This window comes from Cetorhinus maximus, chromosome 1 (assembly GCF_964194155.1).
Source record: "Cetorhinus maximus chromosome 1, sCetMax3.hap1.1, whole genome shotgun sequence".
In the NCBI taxonomy this organism is placed as follows: domain Eukaryota; kingdom Metazoa; phylum Chordata; class Chondrichthyes; order Lamniformes; family Cetorhinidae; genus Cetorhinus; species Cetorhinus maximus.
This window is the reverse complement of record NC_135879.1, coordinates 77,677,373-77,701,348: the sequence shown is the minus strand read 5'-3', so window position 1 is coordinate 77,701,348 and position 23,976 is coordinate 77,677,373. Positions and strand designations below refer to the sequence as shown.

General features: G+C 39.1%; 1 protein-coding gene across 11 annotated transcripts; it reads left to right on the top strand.

Annotated features, from left to right (window-relative positions):
- The first annotated feature begins 954 nt into the window (after positions 1-954).
- On the top strand, positions 955-23,662 carry pitx2 (paired-like homeodomain 2). Of its 11 annotated transcripts, none has more exons than XM_078542761.1 (5): positions 955-1,004; positions 8,620-8,679; positions 9,890-10,024; positions 20,358-20,563; positions 22,564-23,662. In XM_078542761.1, exons 1-5 carry the CDS (start codon positions 983-985, stop codon positions 23,125-23,127), a joined length of 987 nt encoding a protein of 328 aa, XP_078398887.1. In that variant the 5' UTR covers positions 955-982; the 3' UTR covers positions 23,128-23,662. The 11 variants fall into 11 exon arrangements, with proteins under 11 accessions (XP_078398887.1, XP_078398940.1, XP_078398924.1 ...); XM_078542814.1 differs by lacking the exon at positions 955-1,004 and adding an exon at positions 3,206-3,325; XM_078542798.1 differs by lacking the exon at positions 955-1,004 and adding an exon at positions 4,859-4,880.
- The last annotated feature ends 314 nt before the right edge of the window (positions 23,663-23,976 follow it).

Genomic DNA, 23,976 nt, shown 5'->3' with positions numbered 1-23,976 from the left:
ATACCCCCTGTACTGGACTTCCGATGTTTACCACATCCTATACTGAGAGGAGAAGTTGTTGATACAAACGTTTCTGATATAACTTGTGAAATGCTTCCATTTATGTGAAATGTCACGAAGACAGGTTTCTCGCCAACGGTGAAATGACATGGGACGGTTTCCGTTCTTTATTTGCGAGTACACGAAGGAAGAAAAATGTTTTAATCAAATATTTCGGTGTACTGTCAATACTTAAACAAACGTGGTACCCATGTTATAAAGCTTCGCTAAAATTATATTAATCATTTTTATTTCCCATCAGATTTGTATTCTCGTCGATTCTTAAGTGTTTCAATGGCCTCTCTCACCCTGCAGTAAATGAAGTTAGCGTGAATTGTTCTTATTTTTGTGTCTATCGTTAAACCTTGTTATTTATTAAGTTAAAAGTTTAGCAATATGTGTTATGATAAGGTTGAGAACCGAGCTGATGTCAACATTGAAATGCCCACGAAATGGGTTCGCGCAGTGCTCAAATGCCTATTGTTGCCGTCCCATTCAATACAAGGTGACATCCCTGAATAACCTCTGTCCACTTGTGAGCAGATAACCTCTATTTATCTGCCCCGTAGAAAGGTATTGGAGAACTGGATTGGACAACAGTGCTGTTCATCAGTTCATCTTGTAGGAGCTGAAATAAAGAGTACTTGAGAAATAGGAATGTAAATTCAAAGATTTAAACTAACACACGTGACATTTTACAACTGTTTAATCTCTACTTCAAAATAATAATTTCTAACTGACCAATTTATCTGGTTTCCCCAAATATGGCCCTCCCCTGGCCCTTTTCGATGTTCCTATGAACAAAGTGATCACGTGGTGCACGATGTATGTCTAGCCAAATGAGGTATGATTATGTAAAAGTGTTTCCTTGACAAAATATGAGAGGCACATTATTATAACAACTGCGTCGTTCTTCAGGTGGGATTTATTTCCGTCTTTTGAAATGTCTGGTAGCATACTGCAAGGTAAACCTGCGTGCAGAATTGTAAGGAGGCAGGTAGCTGCTCCTCGGTCCACGTTGAGCTTTCAGAATGAATGTTAAATTCTATTTTATTCGGAGTTTTTTTCCAAAATGTTGTTATATTAAACATTAATGCGACTACGGCAGGTAAAATCGCGAATATAAAACAATAGCTAATCCAACTGGTGAATCAGCATGAGTATTATTCCGAATTAAATATTTAAAGGCCTGTATACTACTTTACAAGGGACATGGAACAAAGATGAAAGAACATTTTAAAGCTTTAAATAATTTATTTTATTTAAAAAAATAAATTGCTGATATGAACTGTCCAACGTCAGTTGAAACGATCGATATAATTGGGTGTATTTTGGGTTATATAACAAAATAATGCCCAGTCTGGAGAAACCTGCATAGTAAGGACAAACTATGTTCCCAATAATCTTTTTCAGAGGGTTTTTTTTGACTATATGATTTCAGTTAAATTGAAATTATGCTGGAAGTGACTTAGCCCAGAATCCGGATCTATACAAATGTTAATTAGAGTGCATCCAAAGACGATAAAGGTTTAATTCCACGCATCAGAGAGTATTGCGTTCGAAACGTTGTTAGAAAGGCCCCCAACAGGGCAAGCATCGTTTGGGATGAATGACTTATAACCTAAAGACCAAGAATTCGAAATTACCGACCTTTTAACTGCCTCAGTTTTATGAAATTACATATCCTAACACTCACTGAATTAAACATTCAGCTGAATCAAACAGCGAAATCACCCCGTATTGTGCTCGCTATTCCGTTTCTACAACTATTAAACGGGGGTGGGGATGGTTGGTGGTGGGCTAGCCACGTTCGCATCAGTTACTGAAAGTTTTACTTCTTTCCACCTTTAAACCACAAAAACAAACTCTGTACACGTGTATGTGTATATTTCAGTGTTATTAGGTTGTAAGCGCCTCTCATTAAAAACAGCAAAAATCAATCTACCTTGGCACATTCCAAAAAAAAATCAATCAAAGATGACAGTAATACTGCTGGAACGGGAACAATATTCTTACCAGCCCATAAAAGTTACTCTGTAGAATTTAGACTGGAGCAGCCTGCTGTGGTTTGAATTCTCAAGTTTACAACGTTTCATTGAAAGCTTTCAGTTCGATAATGGATGGCGTACATTGCATGTAACCCACGTTTGTTCTGCCACCAAAGATGTACAGTTACCTCATATTCTAAGAGCGGACCGGTTGCCAGAGGTAGTCTCTCCGTATGTATTTTTACAACCATTTTCTCTACTTGCTTTCAAATTAAACGATTCATGCGGTTAAAGTTTCAAATAGTCTTAGCCAGGTACAAGGCAATCGTGAAAGAGTGTTCAGCGAAAGCTCATATACTTCCCTTCCCTTGATTACTTCATCTCTGTTAACCTGTAACAGGCCATAAAATCAATCCATTCATTGACATATTATCATTCTACCATGATAATGTGCGTGCAGTGTGCATTGAACAGAGGTATGGCGTTATATCCAAATATCCTAATCCTGTTCTTTGCAACCAAAGCTTGGTCGTTCATGAAGAAATTACAATTAGATGTTCATGTTATTCTAATAGGGACAAAGTTATGTGCGACCAGCCGCCGCCTTATGTGTTATCTGTGCAGTACAAAGAGGATTGCTTGTTATTCTACATGGAACAGAAATAACTCCCATCAATTCTGGATTCACAGGCGTTCTATATTTCATTAATCTGTCAGGAAGAGGGTTTACATTCAAATAAAGTAAATCGCTGCTCCACAGCAGGCTGCTCGGAAGATTTACATGAATTTCCATTAGTTCATGGTCCATCCCAATTAGTGCAGTTCGAGAAAATGACAATAGTGCAATTATAGAGACTGGGCTGGAGGATAGAGGCGCGCACACACACACGAGTTGCCAACATGGTGACTGACATATAATGTACATCTGCTGAAACCTGTCAAATGCAAAAGAATATAAAGTTTCATTTGTATGATAGAAGACAGGACATTGATTGATAGCTTCTAGCTCCATCCCTGTCAGAAGATGCATGTTTTGAGTAGTTGATATGGTAATTAAGAATTTCGTGAGACGCTCGGGTCACCTCGTTCCTCGGAGAGTCCTATCAGAAATTCTTTTCAAGTGTCCTTTGCGTCGCCAAAGATGACAACACAGCAAATCGATAACTCCTTCAAATGAAAGGGTTTGATCGCTACCCTCGAGGCTACACATCTCACATCCCTAGCCTTTTTCTGAAGTTGGCGGATTCCTCTGCACTTTCTCCCTGAGAAAGAAGCGCTTCTGGAGTCTCCTGATGAAGGTAAATCCTCAATTAACAGAAAATGCACATTACATGCGGTCCTCCAGAGTCCTTTTTTTTATAATTCTGCAACTTGGCGCCAAGCCAATAATGCTGAGCATCCTTGTAAGGTGTAAAAGGTGCTAGGTTCTAAATAGATCAATCTGTAATTATGCTAGTTTAAAACATAAATGAATTATGCTGTGTACGGATGTACTTGACAGGCTCGGGTTTCCGTTGTGTAAACGGAGGGCGTTCCGGAAGAATAATTTTGAACCTGAGCTTTATTATCCTGTTTGAAATGATTTACTACAAGTTAGCAGAAACTGTGTATCCGAAGAAAGCTTTCTCTCTCGAATTCTACATTGAGAATCCCAAGATGAATCGAAAGGACCATTTAGATAGGGTGCTGCAGAAGTCGGGGTTTGATGTGCGATCATTTATTGACGCCTTCAACAAATTTTTTTGCGGGGTTATGGAAGTGCCGGATTGTGTTGGCTACAATGATTATTCCATTGGATTTTAATGGAATTTGCTTCAGAAGTTGAAATGTCCATCAATGTAAAACCGTGAGATCCATGAAAATGCAGGCGGATTTAGCTTCAGTACGAACCTTAATCCCAGAAAGTTACTATTTTCTGCAATTTGTGCTTAACAGACACTGAGGCGGCTCTTACTTAACATAACATATCCATAAATATAAGCGTATTTAACTCTGGGTGGTGGTGGCTGTGGAGGGTGGGGGGGGGTGGAGGGGGAGGGGGGGGTGTAGTGTGGGGGTGGGGGTTGGGGGAGATGACTATAAAAAACTGAAACGAACAACCCCGGTGGCTTAACAGTATTTCTAGTTGCATGTAGAATGAAGACCCTTTTATATCAGCTAGTTCTTGTTTTACACATCTAGAAAATGGCAGCAGTACACATGTGAAAAGGGTGGATAAAGCACCACTATTTTAGTGCCCCTAATTATGTTAGGATGTCTAGCTTTACCAGAAATCCCCTTTCCTCCAGCGGCCTGTCTAATGTTTTATCCCCTGGTGATTAAAGGCATTAATTAGTTGCTTAATGGGGGTATGACTAAAAATGTAAAAGACGGATTAAGGCGGCGAAACGTATGTATAGCTCCTTCGACACACTCGAGATCCGAATGAGAAGCATTCTGTATCTTATGTTTCTCTGTAGTACATTTGCATTTTACAACAGATGCTCACTTAAGCTGCACCGGCGAATCGAATTAAACACGTATGGCAGAATGGCGGGATAGCTGGTCAGTGAGAGAGCGAGAAAAAAGAGATTACCAAGATTGTCAGACCCTGTGGCTGCTGTACATCTTGATGTAACTAGGCATTTTGTAATTAATCTAATTAATTGAAAGGACTTATTTTTTGTTCCTTTTGGTTTAATCGAAAATGCTTCAAAAGTGTATGCCATTCACATTTTGTTTTTTTTTCTAAGCATTTCAAACATCCTCGCTATCAGTAGAACCTCCTTCATTACATCTGTGCGGTTCCCGGAGAGATGCTAGAACATGGTGTTTTTTTTTAATGTTCCATAGCCCTGGTGGAAAATACTAACGGTAATTAAATTCGTCTAAACTTCTGGTAAAATTCGTTCTTCAGACAAACCATGAAAAAATAAATATTCGCACCCCCACCCCCCCCCCCCCCGCCCCCCCACTTTTTTTTAAATCTTTGTAACATACAGACGAGTTACGACATTCCACACGCAGTTTTGACCCATTTATAGCAACTGCATCATTCATAAAGTAAATATTCTGCCCATCACCTCCCAGCCGCTGAAAGAAAATTGTACCTGGCCAAGATGTATACTTCACCCGCATCCTAATGTTGGGATTGTCAATCATTTGTATTTACTGCCAGACCAAGTCAACATGCACACAGAACCCGTGGTCGAAAAATCTACGTGGCAGGCGAGGTAAATGCGAACTTTGCCACAGTCATTACTATTGGGCTTCGCAAAAGAACATGCACTCCAACTCATTCCAAAGTTAGATTCATCTTACGCCGTATCGTTGTTACGGTAAACATGGCTGTGTTACACTTTTTTGGAAATTGCAATGGATAAATCAAATTACGCGACCGCAATTAGTTGGCCGTATAATGCGGGACTGGACGTACATTGCAAGTAAAGTGCGGCACATTTTTTAAAACCTATTCTACCAAGATATGTGTCACCTCAGATTAAATTACTACCAATAGAAACCGTTGGAAGCTTCCCTCTTCGGCACTTTTGCACTAAAAATAACTTAGATGTCCAAACGTGTTTGCAGGTAGAGTTTAAATGGCCTGTGTATTGTACAGCCAAATAGATCATTTGCCCAGAAGGGTTTTTTTTTGTTCATTGTGCCTTTCTTTAAAAGTGAAATCTGATGACAACGGAGTGGCTTGCTCTTTTGGGGATTTAAGTCTAAACTCCCAAAGGCTCAGTCCCACTCTTAAAAGACTCATTTCTCTATTCCTCTCCCTCCCTCTCGCGCTTTCTCTCTCTCCCTGTGATATATTGGAATCTTTCCTGACGTCACGTCTTTCTAAAATAGACAGAGAAACAGATCCTAAAGAATCTAGAGAGAAAGGAAGGGGGAGAGAGAGAGAAACACAAGGAGTCCAAGCGGAAGCGTTAGTAGATTTCATTTTGTATAATCTTTCAAGCTTGCATCTGCTGTCCGTAGGACTGTTACAAAACCAACGAGAACTACACACACACACAAAATAACACTCAGCTCCTGTCTGGTAAGTCGAGTCATCCTTCTTTAGATGTGAGATAATGCAAGTCTGAGAATTCGTTCCACTTTCCCAGAGCCCCGTGTGTGTGATTTGTAACTGCGATCACCATTTTACTGCTTTCCATTTCTTCGCACAATCAACTAAGTGATTAGTTCTACGGTTTCATTTTGCTGCGGATCCTGCCTCTGTACTGTTACAGTAAAGGAGAGGGAGGACGAAGAGTGCCGTTTTTTTAAAAAAAAGATGCACTTTTCTTTCAACTACTACCCCGTCCCCCAGTGGCAGTTGTCGGTAAGTTTCAGCGGCCCTCTTGCTGAGTGCTCTCTTGTCATTTGGTTTTCGTGAAGAAAGCGAGAAAGTTTTGGCAACTTCACAGACCAGGAACAGCTACACGATAGCAGCTTTAGGGTCACGGTGCACAGGCCTGCGTGCCTGTTCGCGGCCAAGTGTAAGGTGGGCCTGGTTATTCCAGTAGTAACTGCACTAAGAACTTTGGCCGACTTCGAAGTCGGTTGCGTGTTATTGCTTTGGTAAAGAAAAGTAACTTTGCAAGGTGCATTTTGCTTGTTTGTGCGCGTGTCCGCGAAATGTGCGTTCATGGCATTAAATATTTTTTCAATTGCAATCGCTAGTGAGGTAGATCAGTTCATAAACTACATGTAAGCTTTCTTAACCATTACGGTATATTTTTTAATGACTTATAAGCTGGATTTTTTTATTGCATGGTACTTCACCTTCGCTCTCACCTGATTTCAGTTTTATGTTGAATCTGACAAATGAAAGCAATGAAACGCAAAAAAAAACCCAGTAGGTAGCAATTGATTGAAATGTTATTTGCAACCTGACTTGCACACTAACAGAACAGCGAGACCGTTACTCGCAATGCCACCAATTCTCTAATATCAGGGCCAGGCTGATGTGGATTTTTCATCCGGAAATATGAAAATATGTCGAAGATTTCAACAAAAACGCACACGCCTGCTGGACCTCGCACACTGAAGCTTGTTTAGATTTAAATAGTGTGGGGACAATCAAATTTGCACAGGGGGGATATCGAAGGTTCATGTACTGCGGATGATTAAGCTTTATGGCGGCTCTGGGTATTTTTTTTTTAACATTAGAGCCGTAAGGTGCGCATTTTGCAATGACTCGCGAGTGAGAGGTAGGTGTTGTGATTCAGAAACCTCAGTTCTGCTGTCTTATTCACTGGACATTACGAAAGATTAAATAAAATGAATACCGGTGGGGAAGAAAACAAGAAATAACATTTCTTCTGGTCAGCATGCAATGACATTTGAAGTAACACTATTTTTTAAAGTAATTGGAAAGTACATATGGTTACATTTTATTCCGCCACTTAAAATGCTAGTTACAATAATTGTGCGTCATGTCATTACCATATGGCTCAATGATCTTTACTACTTTATCAAATTGTATTTGATGTATAATATAGTTTGTGCAGCCAAGACTAATTTATTCAGTCGCTCGGGCACAAAGTGATGCACTAATTATTAACATCGAATTTAATTTGTTGGAAAAACAAAAATAATTGCGTGAAAATACATAGAATTACACTGAAAATCTATCGGAAGACTCTCATTTCGGTGCCCTTGTCTGAATATTTGGCAAATTATTCCTACTCTACAGCGTAGCAAAGCCAGCACTGTTGCAAGGGAGATAGTTTAGTTCCAGATAGATTTGAAAAGCAGCAAAAAAAACGATTACCATGATGATGACATGCAAATTTTTTTAAATTATCATAAGCAAACATTTGAAGCCTGGACTAATAAAATCCCATCTGTGTTACTTCATATCGAGTTAGTCCACCGCTCTGATAATGAATTTTGTAATATCCCACCGACAGACATCTCAATCAGACACTAATCCTGTGACTTTACTGCGGAATCACTAAATATCCAGCAGGCAAACTGTCGCACTTTGGCACTTGTGGCCGTGCCTGCGCCTATAGTTTAGAAAACAAGAAACAGATTAAATCGTGTGAAATCGCTCGGATTTGGGATGAGATTGATCACGGGACATCGGTTGCCAAGAACCCGCATTTCTTGTAGAAAGTGCTGTAAAATTGCTGTTCTCTGGTACATTTTAAATCCAGCTCAAGGTTAAGCAAAAACACGATTCACAATGACAGCATAAGATATTTGAATTATGATCAGCTTTTCAATTCGCCTTTCCTGTGTATTAATGAAGACCACATTGATGGTTTTCTAATTTTAATGAAATGCACATCAGAAATGTGTAAAACAGATTGAACAAAGGATGCGTATTTATAACCTGATGTTTTGGGAATTCAAATAACTGCACTCGTTATAAACCAGCCGCTGCTAAAATAGAGAATACAAATGCTGCAGTCCAAATTATCTATTGTGGTTTTCTGTTCATAGTTCTGAATATTGGTTATTAGTTTCCTTTTTTTGCCCAGATTGTCCCTTTCCATATCATGACGCTGCATTTTTCATATTACTGCAATTATAGCAATAATAGCAATATTTGCCTCCATGGTTAGCAGTGTTACATTGGTTCTGACAGTAAATCTTGTGCAACTCTCTCTAGATAAACCATTGACTGGCGATATTATGGATTCCAACTGCCGTAAGCATTGCGTCGAATTATGTGAGTAAAGGCTTCTTTTTCTTAAAACAGCAATACAGGGTCGATTAATACTTTTGTCGAAACTTGAACCTATGTATAACTGACACACATGGAGGCTGAATTAGACGCAATTGATTCCTGTGTTCAGCCACTGGAGCTTATTTCTCCTTGACACACCGTCTAATACCAACATCCACGGGAGATATTTTCACTTTGGCTGTGACCGACTAAAATTATATTTTGAAGCAAGTTTCAGCTCTGAGCAATGACGCTCAGTTCCCCGAAGCAGCAAAAAAAAATAATAATAAACATCACTGCAGTGCTTACTTAGAGCAAAAAGATGTTAATGCAAGTGTAGAATCATAGGTTTTAATAAGTAACAAATGTATGCTTTTGGATTAAACGTCGATAAGATGCTTTAAAGTATATAACCATTATAGCTGTGAAATTGCACAGTCTCCAAGGTACAGGACAGTTTTGTGGGTGACGCCTGTTGATGATGTCATGGCTGACATTAATTAAGTAGGCAGCAAAGGAGAGAGCTGGAGCTCGGTGGGCCATGAGGAACGTTTAATTAACTCCAGTACTGAGAAGTGAATACACAGACATGCCTGTGTTTTTTTTTTGTAACCTTGAAAATTCAGTCCTTATGCAGCAGCAAGCAGGGACGGTGCAATTTCTTCAGTGCACCAAAAAGAGGGACCGAATGCCATGCAGATATGCCAGAATCAGACCATATGGGAAAAAAGGAGGAAATGCTCCTTTTCAATCAAGTGTTGTCACTTTATTCACACAACCCCATAAGAATGATTCGACAAAAATGTTTGCCTTAAAAGACAATGTAATTTGAAAAGCCCAAACAGAAAACATATCGAAAGTAAAGGTTATAGTTTAAACACACAAGTCTCTAAACCTGACCGTGTACTTTCTTATCCTCCGATTAGTGCCGCCTACCCAAAAGGTTAGCTAGAATCTGAATTATGTAATAACCTTGCTGCTAGTATTAAACATGTATTGTGCGAGGGCTGCTTGACGGTACTCTTGACGATTTCTGGTAAATTTTAAAATGTAAAACATGAATATCTGAGAAGGGACGTAGAGAACGAACGGAACAATCTAAACTAGGGAAAGCAGATAATCAGAAGGCCTAACAGAACTTCCTATTGCATTTTATTTACGTGCCTTACAATTAATAAGTCATGTGAGCTTCGTTTCTCTGTTTCCCTCTCAGCCTCGCAGCCCTCTGCTGTGGAGTATTTATTTACGAAAGACACAGAAATTCGAAAATCTGATTTAAGTTCTGCAACGGAAGCTGGAAACAGTAGAAAAGACAGTAAATTCCTGAGGCATCACCTCGACTCGCATGGTAGGCAAACAAAATCGTCTCCTGTATATTAAACTCTCCGAATATAAAGTCTTGATAAAAACAAAAATAATAAAGTCTTGAAATATTTACATGATCAGATCGAAGGGATAATGATGTGCGTTACATCATTCACTACATTCAACCTTACAACAGAATTCCACTACATCCTCTAACCAAACTGAAAGAAATCTTTTTAAAAAATACAGCGGTTACTCTAAAATTTGTGTTAGAGCGGCCTCTACTGTACAAAAGTCAAAGTGTATCAGTCCTGAAGGAGTTCTGCTTGCCATGTGAACCCTTGCTTTTTCTATATTCCCTACAAGCAACAAACCAAATTCAATTTTAAATCGAAGTCATTTGAGAAAAAATATTTTTCTTTCTCCTGGATTTACCTGAAAAAATTATATTCACTAAACAGTAAATCCATTCATAAAACAACAGATAATATAATATTGAACATTATTTCTCTATTTGGCTGTATCGTTTTTGTTTTTTTAAAACTCTGTATATTTTACCTACGTTAAAAGATGCAAATTATCTGTACGCGTGCAATTTCCGATATTTTTAAAAGTACGCTTTGATATGAATACGAACCAATTATGCTACTTTGAAAAAGACTTTATCTTCGCGAATCTCATATTTCGAAACAAAGCGCTCGGCTGAAGAAAATTTATTGACTTTACAAAAGCCTTTTTCTGTCACATAAAATGGCATTCTTCACATTTCGTTAGTATTTTTTGATGTGCTGCGGTTGTCTTGATGTGCATTGCTAGATGCGACGATTGGACATTGTCCTGTAATCTACAAAAATAGGTTTAAACTGATTATTTTTTCAGTTTAAGATATAAAGATGTGCAAGTAAATTAGTTTCTGCGCTCTAATCCATGACCTTAAATTGAAAATATCACTTGTGTTCAGAACAGTACTTTTTAACGGTAACAACGGAGTATAATCTGCATTCATCTATCAATTTGGCCCAGATTATATTCAGTTTTCTGTTTGTAACATAGTCCTTCATCGGACCTGCGTACCAAATGCACTTAGTTCACTAATTTACAAATATGCATGATACTACATGGGCAGTCAGTCTGGAAATAAAACGGTACAAAAAAAAACAAATTGCTGTAATATTCTGCGGCATCCATTTCAACTGCAAATTTCGGGTGCATATATTTTAACATGTTATCTGTGTTTTCAATTTGATTACATACACAAGTTTATTTTGAGGGGTTTATTTATTCCACAGTATATTTAACTGTGTGTGTGTACAAATGTGCTGTGTCGAAATGTTTTAGTCAACACTGGTCCACTGTACTGCGTCATTTTTTTTTACATTTAAGAACTTTGTGTAAGCACTTTAAATAATTGCACACAAAAATGACACACGGGTTTATGATCAAATTTACCATTACTATTCAGCTGGTCCAACACAATTTAAATGATCAGATTGCATTGACGATGCCAAGTAATGCCTGGAAACCCATATGTTATATGCGGTAGCATTTATTACCTGCGGGCCCGTGTAAAATAATTCTTAATGTAAAATAAAATTCGACATGGTTTATTTCTTTATTGACAAATAGCTGTATAAATCACAAGCAATTTGAAATTATTTCGTTTTTCCTGAATATACAATCATGCTACGATTTATCTTGTAACTCTTTGAAATGGTTATTCGTTCACTTTGGAAATCCATTAACCTGGAGTAGCAATTTGCGTACTCTGGTGTATAAAATGTTATTAAATAGTGTTCATTGTGAGAATCTTTTAACTAGAATTCTGGAAGCATGTTTCAGATGAAGAGTGAGGTGGTGCTTGTACTATAGAAATGTGTTATTGGGTACTATAGAAATGTGTTATTGTACTACTAATCCTCACTAGGTGCGTAAATGATGGTGCAGGGTCGGGGGAGGGTGTCATGGAGACGGGAACTAGAAATTTGTTAAATATCAATGAAAGAAAGTTTATTTCCTTTTAAGATCTGTTTACTGCCTATCTGTTTTGTACAGTCTGTGTAATATATGCAGCAGTTGTTAGATTGACTCGAGGGAAAACTAAATGTATAATGAAAGCTTATTCGTGAGTAGGAATATACTAATGGAACAATTTGATATCTTCCTAATCCTTTGTAAAAAGCTTTGTCGTCTTCCTAATATTGACTGAATGGGTAATTAATGGCTCTTCATCTTGGAGAATACTCAGTAATCCAACATAGGAAAAAGACAACAAACCCAAGGTATAAGACAGCAAAACAAGCACAAATCTACCCAAACAGCACCAATTCATCCACTTAACAGACTACAAGTTCTGGAAGTAATCTTCTAATGTATATGTGCAAATACAACCAAAACCAGAGACCATGTCACAATACTACAAACATCCTAATTCGATACCTAAAAACCTTATAATAAACGTGCAACTGATGGATCAGAGGTGCATTTTAATTTAACTTTATTTAACTCCACGATGTTTATTTGAGAAGAGTTTTGTGATCCCTTCTATGTGTCGGCACGAAGAGCTGTTTCATATTTGGGACTTGGTTTTTCAATCATATTTTTCTCATGAAATATTCAGTATTCAAATAGCTCAATCTCCAACCACAGTTTCCTTTCTAAAATCTTGGAATGTGTTGTCACCTCCCAAACCTGTGCCCAACTTTCCCAGAACTGCAACTTTGACTCCTTCCAATCAAGTTTCCACTCCTGCCACAGTACCAAAATAACCCTTATCAAAGTCACAAATAGCACCTTATGTGACTATGACAATGTAAACTATCCTTCCTGTCCTTCTGAAACTGCCAGCAGCCTTTGATGTGGTTGATCTTACCATCCTCCTCCAATACATCTGCACCATTGTCCAACTGCATGGAACTGCACTTGCCTGGTCCCAGCCTTATCTATCAAGTCATAGCCAGAGAATCACCAGCATTGCCTTCTCTTCCTGTTCTCACATCACTATTTCTGGGATTTATCCTTGGTTTCCTCCTATTTTTCATACATATTTTACCCCTTGGTAACATCACCCAAAAATGCAGCATCAGTTTCCACACATAGGCTGACAACACCCAGCGCTACCTCACCATTACCTCCCTGGACCCCTCCACTGTGTCTAAATTGTCAAATTGTTTGTATAACATCCAGTATGAGATGGGGAGAAATTTCCTCCAACCAAATATTGGGAGAACAGAAGCCATTGTCTTTGGTTCCCAACACAAACTCTGTTCCATTGCTACTAACTGCATTACTTCCTTGGCTATTGTCTGACACTGAATAAGACTCTTCACAACCTTGATGTCATATTTTACCCTGAGATGAGCTTCCTACCAGGTATCCACGCCATTGCTAAGACTATGAATTTCCACCTCCATATCATCAGCTGACTCCACCCTTGCCTCAGCTGTTACACTGCTGAATCCTTCATTCATGCCTCTGTTACTTCTATACATGACTATTTCAGCACACTCCTGGCTAGCCTCCTACATTCTACCCTCTGTAAACTTGAGGTCATCCAAAACTCTGTTAACTGTGACCTTTCTTGCACCAATCTGGCTCACCCGTCACTCTTATGGTCACTGATCTACATTGTCTCCTGGTTAAGTATGTCTTAACTATGAAATTCTCAGCCTTGATTTCAAAGCCCTTCACACCCTTTCCCCTCCATATCTCTGTAACATCCACAAGCCCTACAACTGCCCTTCCCCAGCCCCATTGCTGCGATCTCTGTAATCCCCCAATTCTGGCCGCTTAAGTATCTGCAGTGTTAATCACTCCTTCATTGTTCCTTCATTGGTGGACAAGCCTGCAACTGCTGAGACCCTACATTTTCTAATTGCCTCCCTGAACCTCTCCAACTCTCTGCCTCTTTCCTCCTTTAAGACGCTCCTTAAGGCCTACCTCTTTGATCATTGTCCCTGACAACTCCTTATGTGGCTGTGTCAAATTTTGTTTTGATAGCACGCATATGATGTGCCTTGCAACATTTATTTTAGTAGAAGCACTATTAAAAAATATAAATTGTTTTGTTGATCACTGGTCTCCCTCTTGCATTGAGATCTCTATTATAAAAGTGTTAGAACTACCAAATAACCCCACAGGAAAATAAATACTTATATCAATTAATGACATTTTTAGTATTGTGCGCAATTTTGCAAAGCTGCCATATGCGCTTTCTTGCACAAAATAGACATGCCTGGATACAGACATATATTGTAACTCCAGGTGCCAGCGTAGATTGTGAAAAGAAGATGTTACAGCTGACATTTGATTTGGCATGCTTTCCGGTCGACATCATGGAAAGGATATGATCTGGCTGTGTTTCTAGATAGAGAGGAAGCGAATGAAACAAAATGATTCACTTTAAATGGACACCTTCCAGGTGCAATCTTCAAAAGTAATCATTAGATTTCCTCAAATTGTGTGACCAAAAAAAAAAATCAGAAAATCTTAAACGCCAGAGCAATTTTTGTTGGATATAGCCATCTTGTGCTGTCAAATACATGGTCAAGTGCAGAATCCAATCTATGATGCTGGGCACAGTAATGTTCGATAGACTACATCTCTAATTCTCTCACACGCACACAGACCCCAACACAAAACGGGTATCATTTTTCTGACTTAGTTATATTAATTAATATATATCGATTAGAAATAAGATTTTAGTAAGTGTTGACATACTTTCAAAACATAATGCGTTCGGTAATAACACACTAAGCTCTATTATTATAATGCCGGAATTACAAATTTTAAAGACATGGTACCATTTTATACATATTTTGCCTGACTGTTTGAAGACACGCATTTTTAAATGAAAACTCTCTGGCGTTAACTTCTTATCCGTGGAAAATTAATAAGGTTGTTTTGTCAGCTGACAGCCTTTTTAAATATTATTGCACCAGGGAAATCAAAGCTTCGGCTCAGATTATAGGTCGGTATTTTTTGGATTTATGTGATTTACGGTAACCATGGCAACTAATGCTGAATGTTAGCTCCCCAATTTTCTGCCACAAAAACTCGCAGACCTTTAATCAAACGAACGGGTCGAGCTTTTACTGTCCATCTCAGTCGCGCATGCAAAATCCACGGGACTTCCCTTTGCCTGTTGATGAAGGGGCAGACGAAAGAGAGCAGGTAAACAGTGAACCAGGTTGCAAACCAATAATTGTGGTAATAGTTTGTGTGACAACAGTAACACCACCTCCCACACCCGCCGTTTCTATTGCATTCTTACCAAGGGCACCCCGCAACTGACCCGCCCCAATCTGGAGTAGAAACCGACCTTTTGAAAAAAGGATGTTTGAAACATACACAAATCTTAACTGGCCTTGACAAATAAGCGAGACTTCTAATCAGAGTTGAAAGTAGTTGATGTCCTTCAGGCAATAGGGCTTGACCCGGGAAATTACTCCATAAGTACGAAAGGAGTTGAGGCGCTGCAGTTAATGCCGTGGGCTTGCTCGGTTCACCCATTAATATTTCACTCGCAGGTATGAACTGGCATGTTCCTAAATTATACCCACCTTTGGATCAGACTGGGGCTGGATAAAGCACACCGAGTAGGATTCACGCACGTCCGCCTTCAGCTGAGACTAAATGTGCATCTAAAAGTTTTTAGTCCTGGACGGAGATGCTAGGGTGGTTGCAAGTGACTTAAATCAGGCATTTGAAATCTGTAACGTTTAATGGCCTTCTGTAGTACTGCAGATGTTTTCTTGTTTTTAATGTGCAAGTGGCATTGGAATGTTTTAAATACAGACTCTGATCTCGGTAGTTCAGTTTTATACCAGGTGCCAGTATGACTCCATGGATGTTATGGAGAATAGATTGCATGCATATCCAAACATGGCCGAACATCCCACGCTCGTCATTTTAAGATTTCAATATCAATATGCTGGATTTTTTTTTCCCCAAAACAACCACTTCTTGAAGTGTATCCCTTGAAACTGAACCTGCTGCCAGGTCCGTCAACGTTTACTTGTAAGATTAATGCAATGCGCATTTTAAGAATCAGTCTGTAAACGTCGAAGTTCCATCCCTATACACAACAGCGGCTGTAAACGGCTGAAAACACTCAGTAAAAGTGCATAATTGAAAGAAAATTGTCCTACTTTCAGTTTAGCTGTTTTAAAGGCGACCAATAATTTAATTGATTACTGCGATTTAGAAAACTAGCGTGTAATTCATCTTCTACTGGTCCGACGTTGTGCTCTGCGCGAATGCATTGATAAGAAATTGGGAAAATGCAAGTCTCCCAAGTTCATGGCGTCTCGATGAAATGATAACGGCCATTTCATTGGAATTAACATCCTTTAATGATATTGCAGGAAACTCAAATCGGGTTTGCAGTGCCTGAGAAAGAATGTTGGCCCCAAAGTCTCTTAATAACGTGTTTTACACAAATAAACGAAAATATTTGAGTTTAGATCTTCCTTCTCGCTTCAAACGTGGGATAAAAGCGAGAACTCGACAACCACAAACTTCTTAAAATTTGCATTAAGTTTGATCTCCTTCATTGTACTGCTCTCAAACTCAAGCTTAATTTTGTTATTAATTTTAACAGTCACTTGAAGTCAAGGAGGTAATGATAATCCGATGTTAAGTCCCTCGCCAGGTTGTGCTGTTTATAGAAAGGTTCTCGGCCTGAGAACTGGTTCATTTCCTTCTAGGTCACATTCAGCACCCGAGAAAGGAAATATTTGCTTTACGTCAGTACGTTATGATCATTTGGGAATTAGAAGAAATTCAATAAGAAAACTGTCAGAACCCGTTTAAAGCCCATTTAAAAGACTTAAGCAAATTAGAGTCTTATCAGATTAAAAACCACTACAAATTTAAGAGCGTTCTCTCCATCGTAACTCGCGCAGTTCTGCGGGGAAGAACCTTTGCCAAATCTCAGGGATAGATGATCTTTAAAAACAGCTAACGAAGAGAATACCGATTAATGATAAGCTTTCAGACAGGAAGAGAATCCAAATATTTATTGCAAGTCTGTTTGTGTGTGTGTGTGTGTGTGTGTTTTATGCAGCTTTGGTGAAATGGTAAACACGGGGATTGAGATACTGAGAGCGGGAGTGTCAGAGTCTCCGTGTCACTACAAATCCACCCTTATTAGCCTCGTCACCAGTATTCACGGGCCAGGTTAATCAGCAAAGGGCTTTCCGACTTTAGATTTTGCAGCTGGAAGCAAACCTGTTTTGCTTATTGAATCTAACATGCCTGAAGAACTACCTACCACTGGACCAAATCTAAGATGACGCTTTCATATTTGTTTAAGCAGCTCTTGTCCCCTCAAATTTTAAATAATTCTAACAAGCAGCATTGTTAGGATCCAAAAACGTTTCTTTTTTTGTTGGAGAATTGAAATCAAAGGACGTATTTCGGGTGTTTAAAATCACCATGCTGAATGATATTTTAAAATGTCTCGTATTGCAAGCAAAATAAACGCGCATTTTATATTCATTTTATTTCTTGTTGTTTTAAACCTTAAACTCTTGGGTTTTAAACGTGTACCACGATAAGTAGACATTATTTATTTGAAGTATTCGGCGCTATCACTCGCTGTAGAATGATTCCATGTCGTTCACTTTCTTTAAGTCTATTGTAAATGTTATTTGAACAGTAAAGATGGCAAACTGGCAATTAAATAGCATGTTGGGGATCTGAAATACAAAGCCAAAATGCTACCGACACATCACAAGCTGGTCAGCTCGAGAATAAGATATTCTATCAAGGGTTATACCAGAAACGTTAACCTATCTTTGTCCTTCAGGTACTAACCAACCTGCTGCGTATTTCCAAAATCCTTATAAACCTAACCATTTAATCTTACTCGTTACACACTAAATCGCGCTAGTTATGAAGAAGAATGGCACTGCTTAATGCTCATCCTTTAAATTGATATTGCCCTTGTATGACAACCCATGCGTGGAATCAACCTTACAACTTCAATGCAAGCTACGAAAATACAATAATCTAAATTGTAGATCTATATTTCGTTTCTTTTTGCTTTGCGAATGATTGCTAACATTGCTTCGCAATGAAGATATAACGATGCAGATCCGTGAATTAGGAAATGATTACAATTGCAGCTGTAAAACATTGTTGTCTTATTAATTATGCCAATATTAATAGCATATCAAGAAAACAGCTAAATGCTGTATGCGTCTTTCAAAGAAAAGATAAATTATTACAACATTCCAACGATATGTGTATTTTCCAAATTAGTGATACTCAAGATTTTAAAAATTCTTTATTGATGTTACCAGCCTATGTCGTGCCAAACATCGAGAATAAATCGATCCATTGGCAACTTACTCAAGCAGTAAAATGGTAGTCGGGAGGGATAGGTTCCCCCTCTGACTGCTGTTTTATTTAATCAAGTTCTTTGAAAGTACAATGCCCATCAGGGAGCGTGAGCAAGTTTGCTGTATGCTTGGCATGGGCAATCATTAAGGAGGGGGGCAAATTGACTCATTTGCACCAAATATTTACTTTTTTTGAAAAACAGTGATCAAGCCACGATTACGCAGCATACGAAGAAAAATAAGCAATATTTGTGTTTAATACATGGAGCTATCGGCAATTATCGTGAACTGGTATTGTTAACCCGGGTGTGAGATTATTTTCCATAATCAAGAGACATTAAAAGTGGGATTAAAAAAGTTGTGCAAATTGATAGTAAATTAAACAGCAAGGTGTACAGGGTTTAATGTGTCTTATTTGGGGTTATAAATCACCGATGCTGCGCTTTCCCCGCGCACTTTCTCACTCTCTCTCCTCACTGACGAAACAGGCAGCTCTCCAGGTGCATTCTGGGCGCATCCCCCCGCCTGGCGCCCTCACGCGCCCGTGACGTCACAGACGCAGGGAGGGCGGGTATCGCCTCCGCCTCACTGATAGGTTCAGTGACGTCCGGGCATTCGGCGGGAGCCCCGCCCTCCGGTTCTGCTGACGGGCCGGGGAGCAAGGTCAATCAGTTTGAGTGACAGCGGGAAGGCGGAGGCTGGTGGGGAGGAGGAACAGTGGAGGTTATCAGAGGCGGCTCCGCTCTTAAAGCCACTGGTGAACAGGGAGCGCGTTTGCGGCAGGAGCAGCGGCAGCCTGGGGATCCTTATCTGCAGCTACCTATCCCTGTCACTCGGACACACACATACACAGTGTCAGCCCGGAATCATTCATTCATTCTAACCCCACTGCTTCTTCTCCTCCTCTGGCACACTTTCATTTTTGCACGGGCTTTAATGAAGAAAGAAGCTCGCAATTTAAAGAAGAGCTGTGCAACTATTTATTGAAGGTTTGTGCACGACAGCTCCTGGATCACCACACCCCTAAATCATTACATTCCCCGTTGGACTTTTTTTTAAGTGTAAGGTGGGCTGCGAGGAAATTTAATCCTCTTTGGAAACATCGCCCGGCTGCTTGTATTTGTTTATAGATGAACAGTGCAAAAGATCCGTTGACTTTGGACCACCTTAGAAACAGCAGCAGCGGCAATAAATTGGTACGGGATCAGACAGCATTAGCCATGGCTTCGGGTTTGCAACCAGTACGAACAAGCGAGCCCAAGCACCGGCTCGAGGTTCACACTTTATCGGACACCTCCAGCCCTGACACGGGAGGTAAGGCCTTTTCCATCCATATAACAGCGCATCGATTTCACTCCAATCGGACATGGTGCCACTTCCTTATTTTATGGCATAACTTTATTGCATCTCAGTACAAAATGCAATGCGTTTTGGCATCAGCAATCATTTAATTAGTCATTTTGTACGAGATGATATATTCAGTGCTGCACATGCTCTATCTACAAATCGCACCGTTTCCGATTTATACCTCCACGGACGCGTGCAATACATTTTTATTTTTTGTTTAGTATAAATACTAGTAGGGTTATTAAATTTATGTATTACAATCTGAAATGGGTCTGTTCGTACTTTAATCGTTATGGGCAAGGAAAGATGTTTTACATTTGCCAATGAAGTGAGTAGCTTGTTTGTCTTTTAGAGACTCTGAGAAAACATTGGCTGTGTGTAAATTCAGGCACGGAAATAAATTATGTTTCATTTCTGTTTCTTTATCAAAGTAAGTGTTATATATCTCTACAAATGTACAAATTAAATGTATAAAGCAATGCGCAAAAATAAACTATTGTCGTTTAAAGGTGAAACAAGGCAATTTAGTCACTTAATCGTGATGTGCTACAATTTAAATCCGCAATATGTGAAATATATATTTCATTGTTTCTCGTTGGACTTACCTTTTTCAGGTGTGTAAGCCCACTGTTTGTTTAATAGCCAAATAAACCAATTGGGAAATCACTGCTCATTTTTTGTCCCCAGAAAAAGATAAAATTCAGCAAAGCAAAAACGATGACACGAATACAGACGACCCGTCAAAGAAAAAGAGACAAAGGCGCCAGAGAACTCATTTCACCAGTCAACAGCTACAAGAACTGGAGGCAACTTTCCAGAGAAACCGCTACCCAGACATGTCGACGAGGGAAGAGATTGCAGTTTGGACCAATTTAACTGAAGCTAGAGTTCGGGTAGGTTAACATAAAATGCTTTCTCGTTGCATTCTCTTACCTATTAGCAAGAAAATTACTGTACTAATAATTTTGCATCGTCAGTAATTTTTGAAGACGAGACCTCAATCAAATCACAACACTAAATTTTGTCTGGATAGAATCATTGATGCAATTGTGCGCATTGATAGCTTTCTTTGAAATATTTACTTTAGCAACATAGACTACAATAGCTTGTCACAATCACATGTTCCTGCTATCTCATGATAGCATCCATTAAATAGGGAGATAAGCAAAGTTTGAACCCTATCTTGAGATATTGCCCGGTGTAAAATTCCACTGTAATGTTGTTCCTTCGAAACCAAAGTGCAAAATTTATTTCACGCTGGAATACGGTGCCAACTTGCTAAATACCGTTTAACATTAGTTTGTCAATGTAGAACACCAGTTGTGTAAACAATGCCGTGTAACAGGCCATTGTGATATTTGTCTGAGTTCACATCCCAATACACAAATGTCGCTGCGTGCTGAGAAGTCTCGCTGGCTGAATGTGGATTCCAAGAACTGAGAAAAAGAGGACTTTCCTTATGGTTGACGTGGCTCATTAGGCTTCACAGCGCCCCCAACAATTTTCTATCATGGATAGATAGACAACAAACAGATAGATAGATAGATAGATAGATAGATAGATAGATAGATAGATAGATAGATAGATAGATAGATAGATAGATAGAAGGATGGATAGATAGATAGATAGATAGATAGATAGATAGATAGATAGATAGATAGATAGATAGATAGATAGATAGATAGATAGAAAGAAAGAAAGTTGACAGTTGGTGCTAAGTATCTCAATCATTTATGATTCGCAGTTCAGTGGAAACCCGTGAAATTCATGTGTCGGTGCGGGATCTTTATTATTGAAGTCACACTGGTATTTCTGTATGTGTGACTGTCAAACAGGTAGTGTATTGCGCAATCCAAAATTGCGAAATTAAAATTAGGCTATATGCATGTTTGAGACTGATGTATTGAGTCAATTTCCAATGTATTTCGAACTGTGCACTGCTTTTGTTTCTTGGAAAAGCACAGCACTGAAGGGTAATGTGTTTTCCATTAGGCGTGTGTTTCCGAACGCATTAATGCATCCTTCAACACATAGCGAATGGAATTTTACTTATTACTTTCACACTGCACTTTCTGTTCTTACCCTGCTATGTCTGAATTATTAATTCACTAAACCTTCCAGATGACAAACAATGTGAGAAGCAGCAGGCCTTCGGATCACAGCATTTTATATTGCAACCACAGAGTTTAGACATATCCGTGGAATTATTTCTGTTCACTGTATTTTGGTTCATGTGTGTCATGCTGTTTAGTTTACTTCACATTCATTTTTTCTTCTCACACGGAATCAACAGCAAGATAAAGCACACCAAAGAACCAGTTTTCCAATAAAAATGTACGGTAGCGCCTTCACCACCTTTGGTGATTCTTTTGTGCTTCCGAAAAGCTGATGAGATATGTTGACAAATCTCTCGGTTATATAGATTCTTCTTAATATATCTGACACCATATTGAGTGGTTGTCTAAAGGTGTTGCTGAAGAACATCATTGTAAAGTCGCTGATTCATTTATTCGGAACTTCAGCGATTAAATATCCCATTAAAATTAATGGTATGGTTTATGTTTTTGCATAAGTTATGTTTCCTATTTAAGTACTCAATGGGTTAGCCTTGTGGTATATTTGAAATAAAAGACCTATTTCTATATCCATTACACCAAATGTTTGTGACTTTCCTCAGTAAGTGAAAACCCACATATTTATCTGACTGATTTATTAGGTCCCAAAAGGACAAGCTTATGTTTGCTGGAGCAAAATTCGAATTGGACCCGTTTCATGTGTGCTGGATCTGTTATTATGGAAATGCACAGATGGTTTAGATGTGTGCTGATGAATTTTCCTTTTTTTTTCATTATGTTGCATGTTTCTGAAAACAAGGTTGTTGTGTTCCCTTCAGGTCTGGTTTAAAAACCGCAGGGCCAAGTGGAGGAAACGGGAGCGGAACCAACAAGCGGAGCTTTGCAAAAGCGGCTTTGGACCTCAGTTCAATGGTCTGATGCAACCCTACGACGACATGTACCCGGGCTATTCCTACAACAATTGGGCAGCCAAAGGCTTGACATCGGCTTCGCTCTCCACCAAAAGCTTCCCTTTCTTCAACTCCATGAACGTGAATCCTCTGTCCTCTCAAGCTATGTTCTCCTCTCCCAATTCCATCTCATCCATGAGCATGTCATCCAGCATGGTCCCCTCTGCAGTGACCGGGGTCCCAGGCTCCGGCCTTAACAGTCTCAATAACTTGAACAACCTAAGCAATCCGTCTCTAAACTCCGCCGTCCCATCAGCAACCTGCCCCTATGCTCCGCCAACCCCACCTTACGTCTACAGAGACACTTGCAATTCAAGCCTGGCCAGCCTTAGACTCAAAGCCAAGCAGCATTCAAGTTTCGGATACGCCAGTGTTCAGAACCCAGCGTCTAACTTGAGCGCCTGCCAATATGCTGTAGACAGGCCTGTGTGAAAAATAAGACGAAACTTCTCAGACTGATGAACTCCAAGAAATAATTTAAAATATAATGGGCACTACAGACGAAACCACTGAACCTGTGTAGCTAAACCCCACAGAGCCGACTTTCTAATTTAAGGGAAAAGCGCAAGTGACATTTCCTCCCTTGACACCCCGTTTGCAAATATTTTTCATCAGATAAAGGGACGTTTGATGGTTAACAGAAATATGCTGATTATTTGACTGGATATCACCTTTATTAATACTATATAAGCTTGTTATTTTTAAGTTCAGCATTGTGATAATAAAAGAAATGTTTGGCGGAACGGATGTGTATATATCGAAATGTCAAATTAATTTTATAAAAGCAATTGTTAGTAATATCACGCCAGTGTTTTTGAAGTTACATAAAAATAAAGCATGTCACGCGGAAGCTTGAAGGATTATTTCCGCTTAAAAGCGAGGGAATGTATATACTAACTGCAACACTTGTATGTTTCTAACACTGTCTATTATTAATAATTATTATTAAAAGTCTGTGTGGATATCAGTTTTAAGACTAGTACCTCTGGTTGTAAGATTCAGTGATGTTCTGAAAAAAGGCATTCATGTACAACTTATCCTGTGTATAAAATTGGGTACGGCATTACGCGTTTCTTTTGCAAGTCAAACCTGTGCACACCTGGGACGAAAAATATACAGTGAAATCATTTTGTCTAATTGGATCGTTATTGTATCGAAGTGTTTAATCCATAGAAGTACAACTTCTGAAAGAAAAACGTATACGACATAAAAAAAGAACTGTCCACCCATCCTCCACTCCATACAGTTCTGACACCAAAACAATCTTTAACATTGTAACAC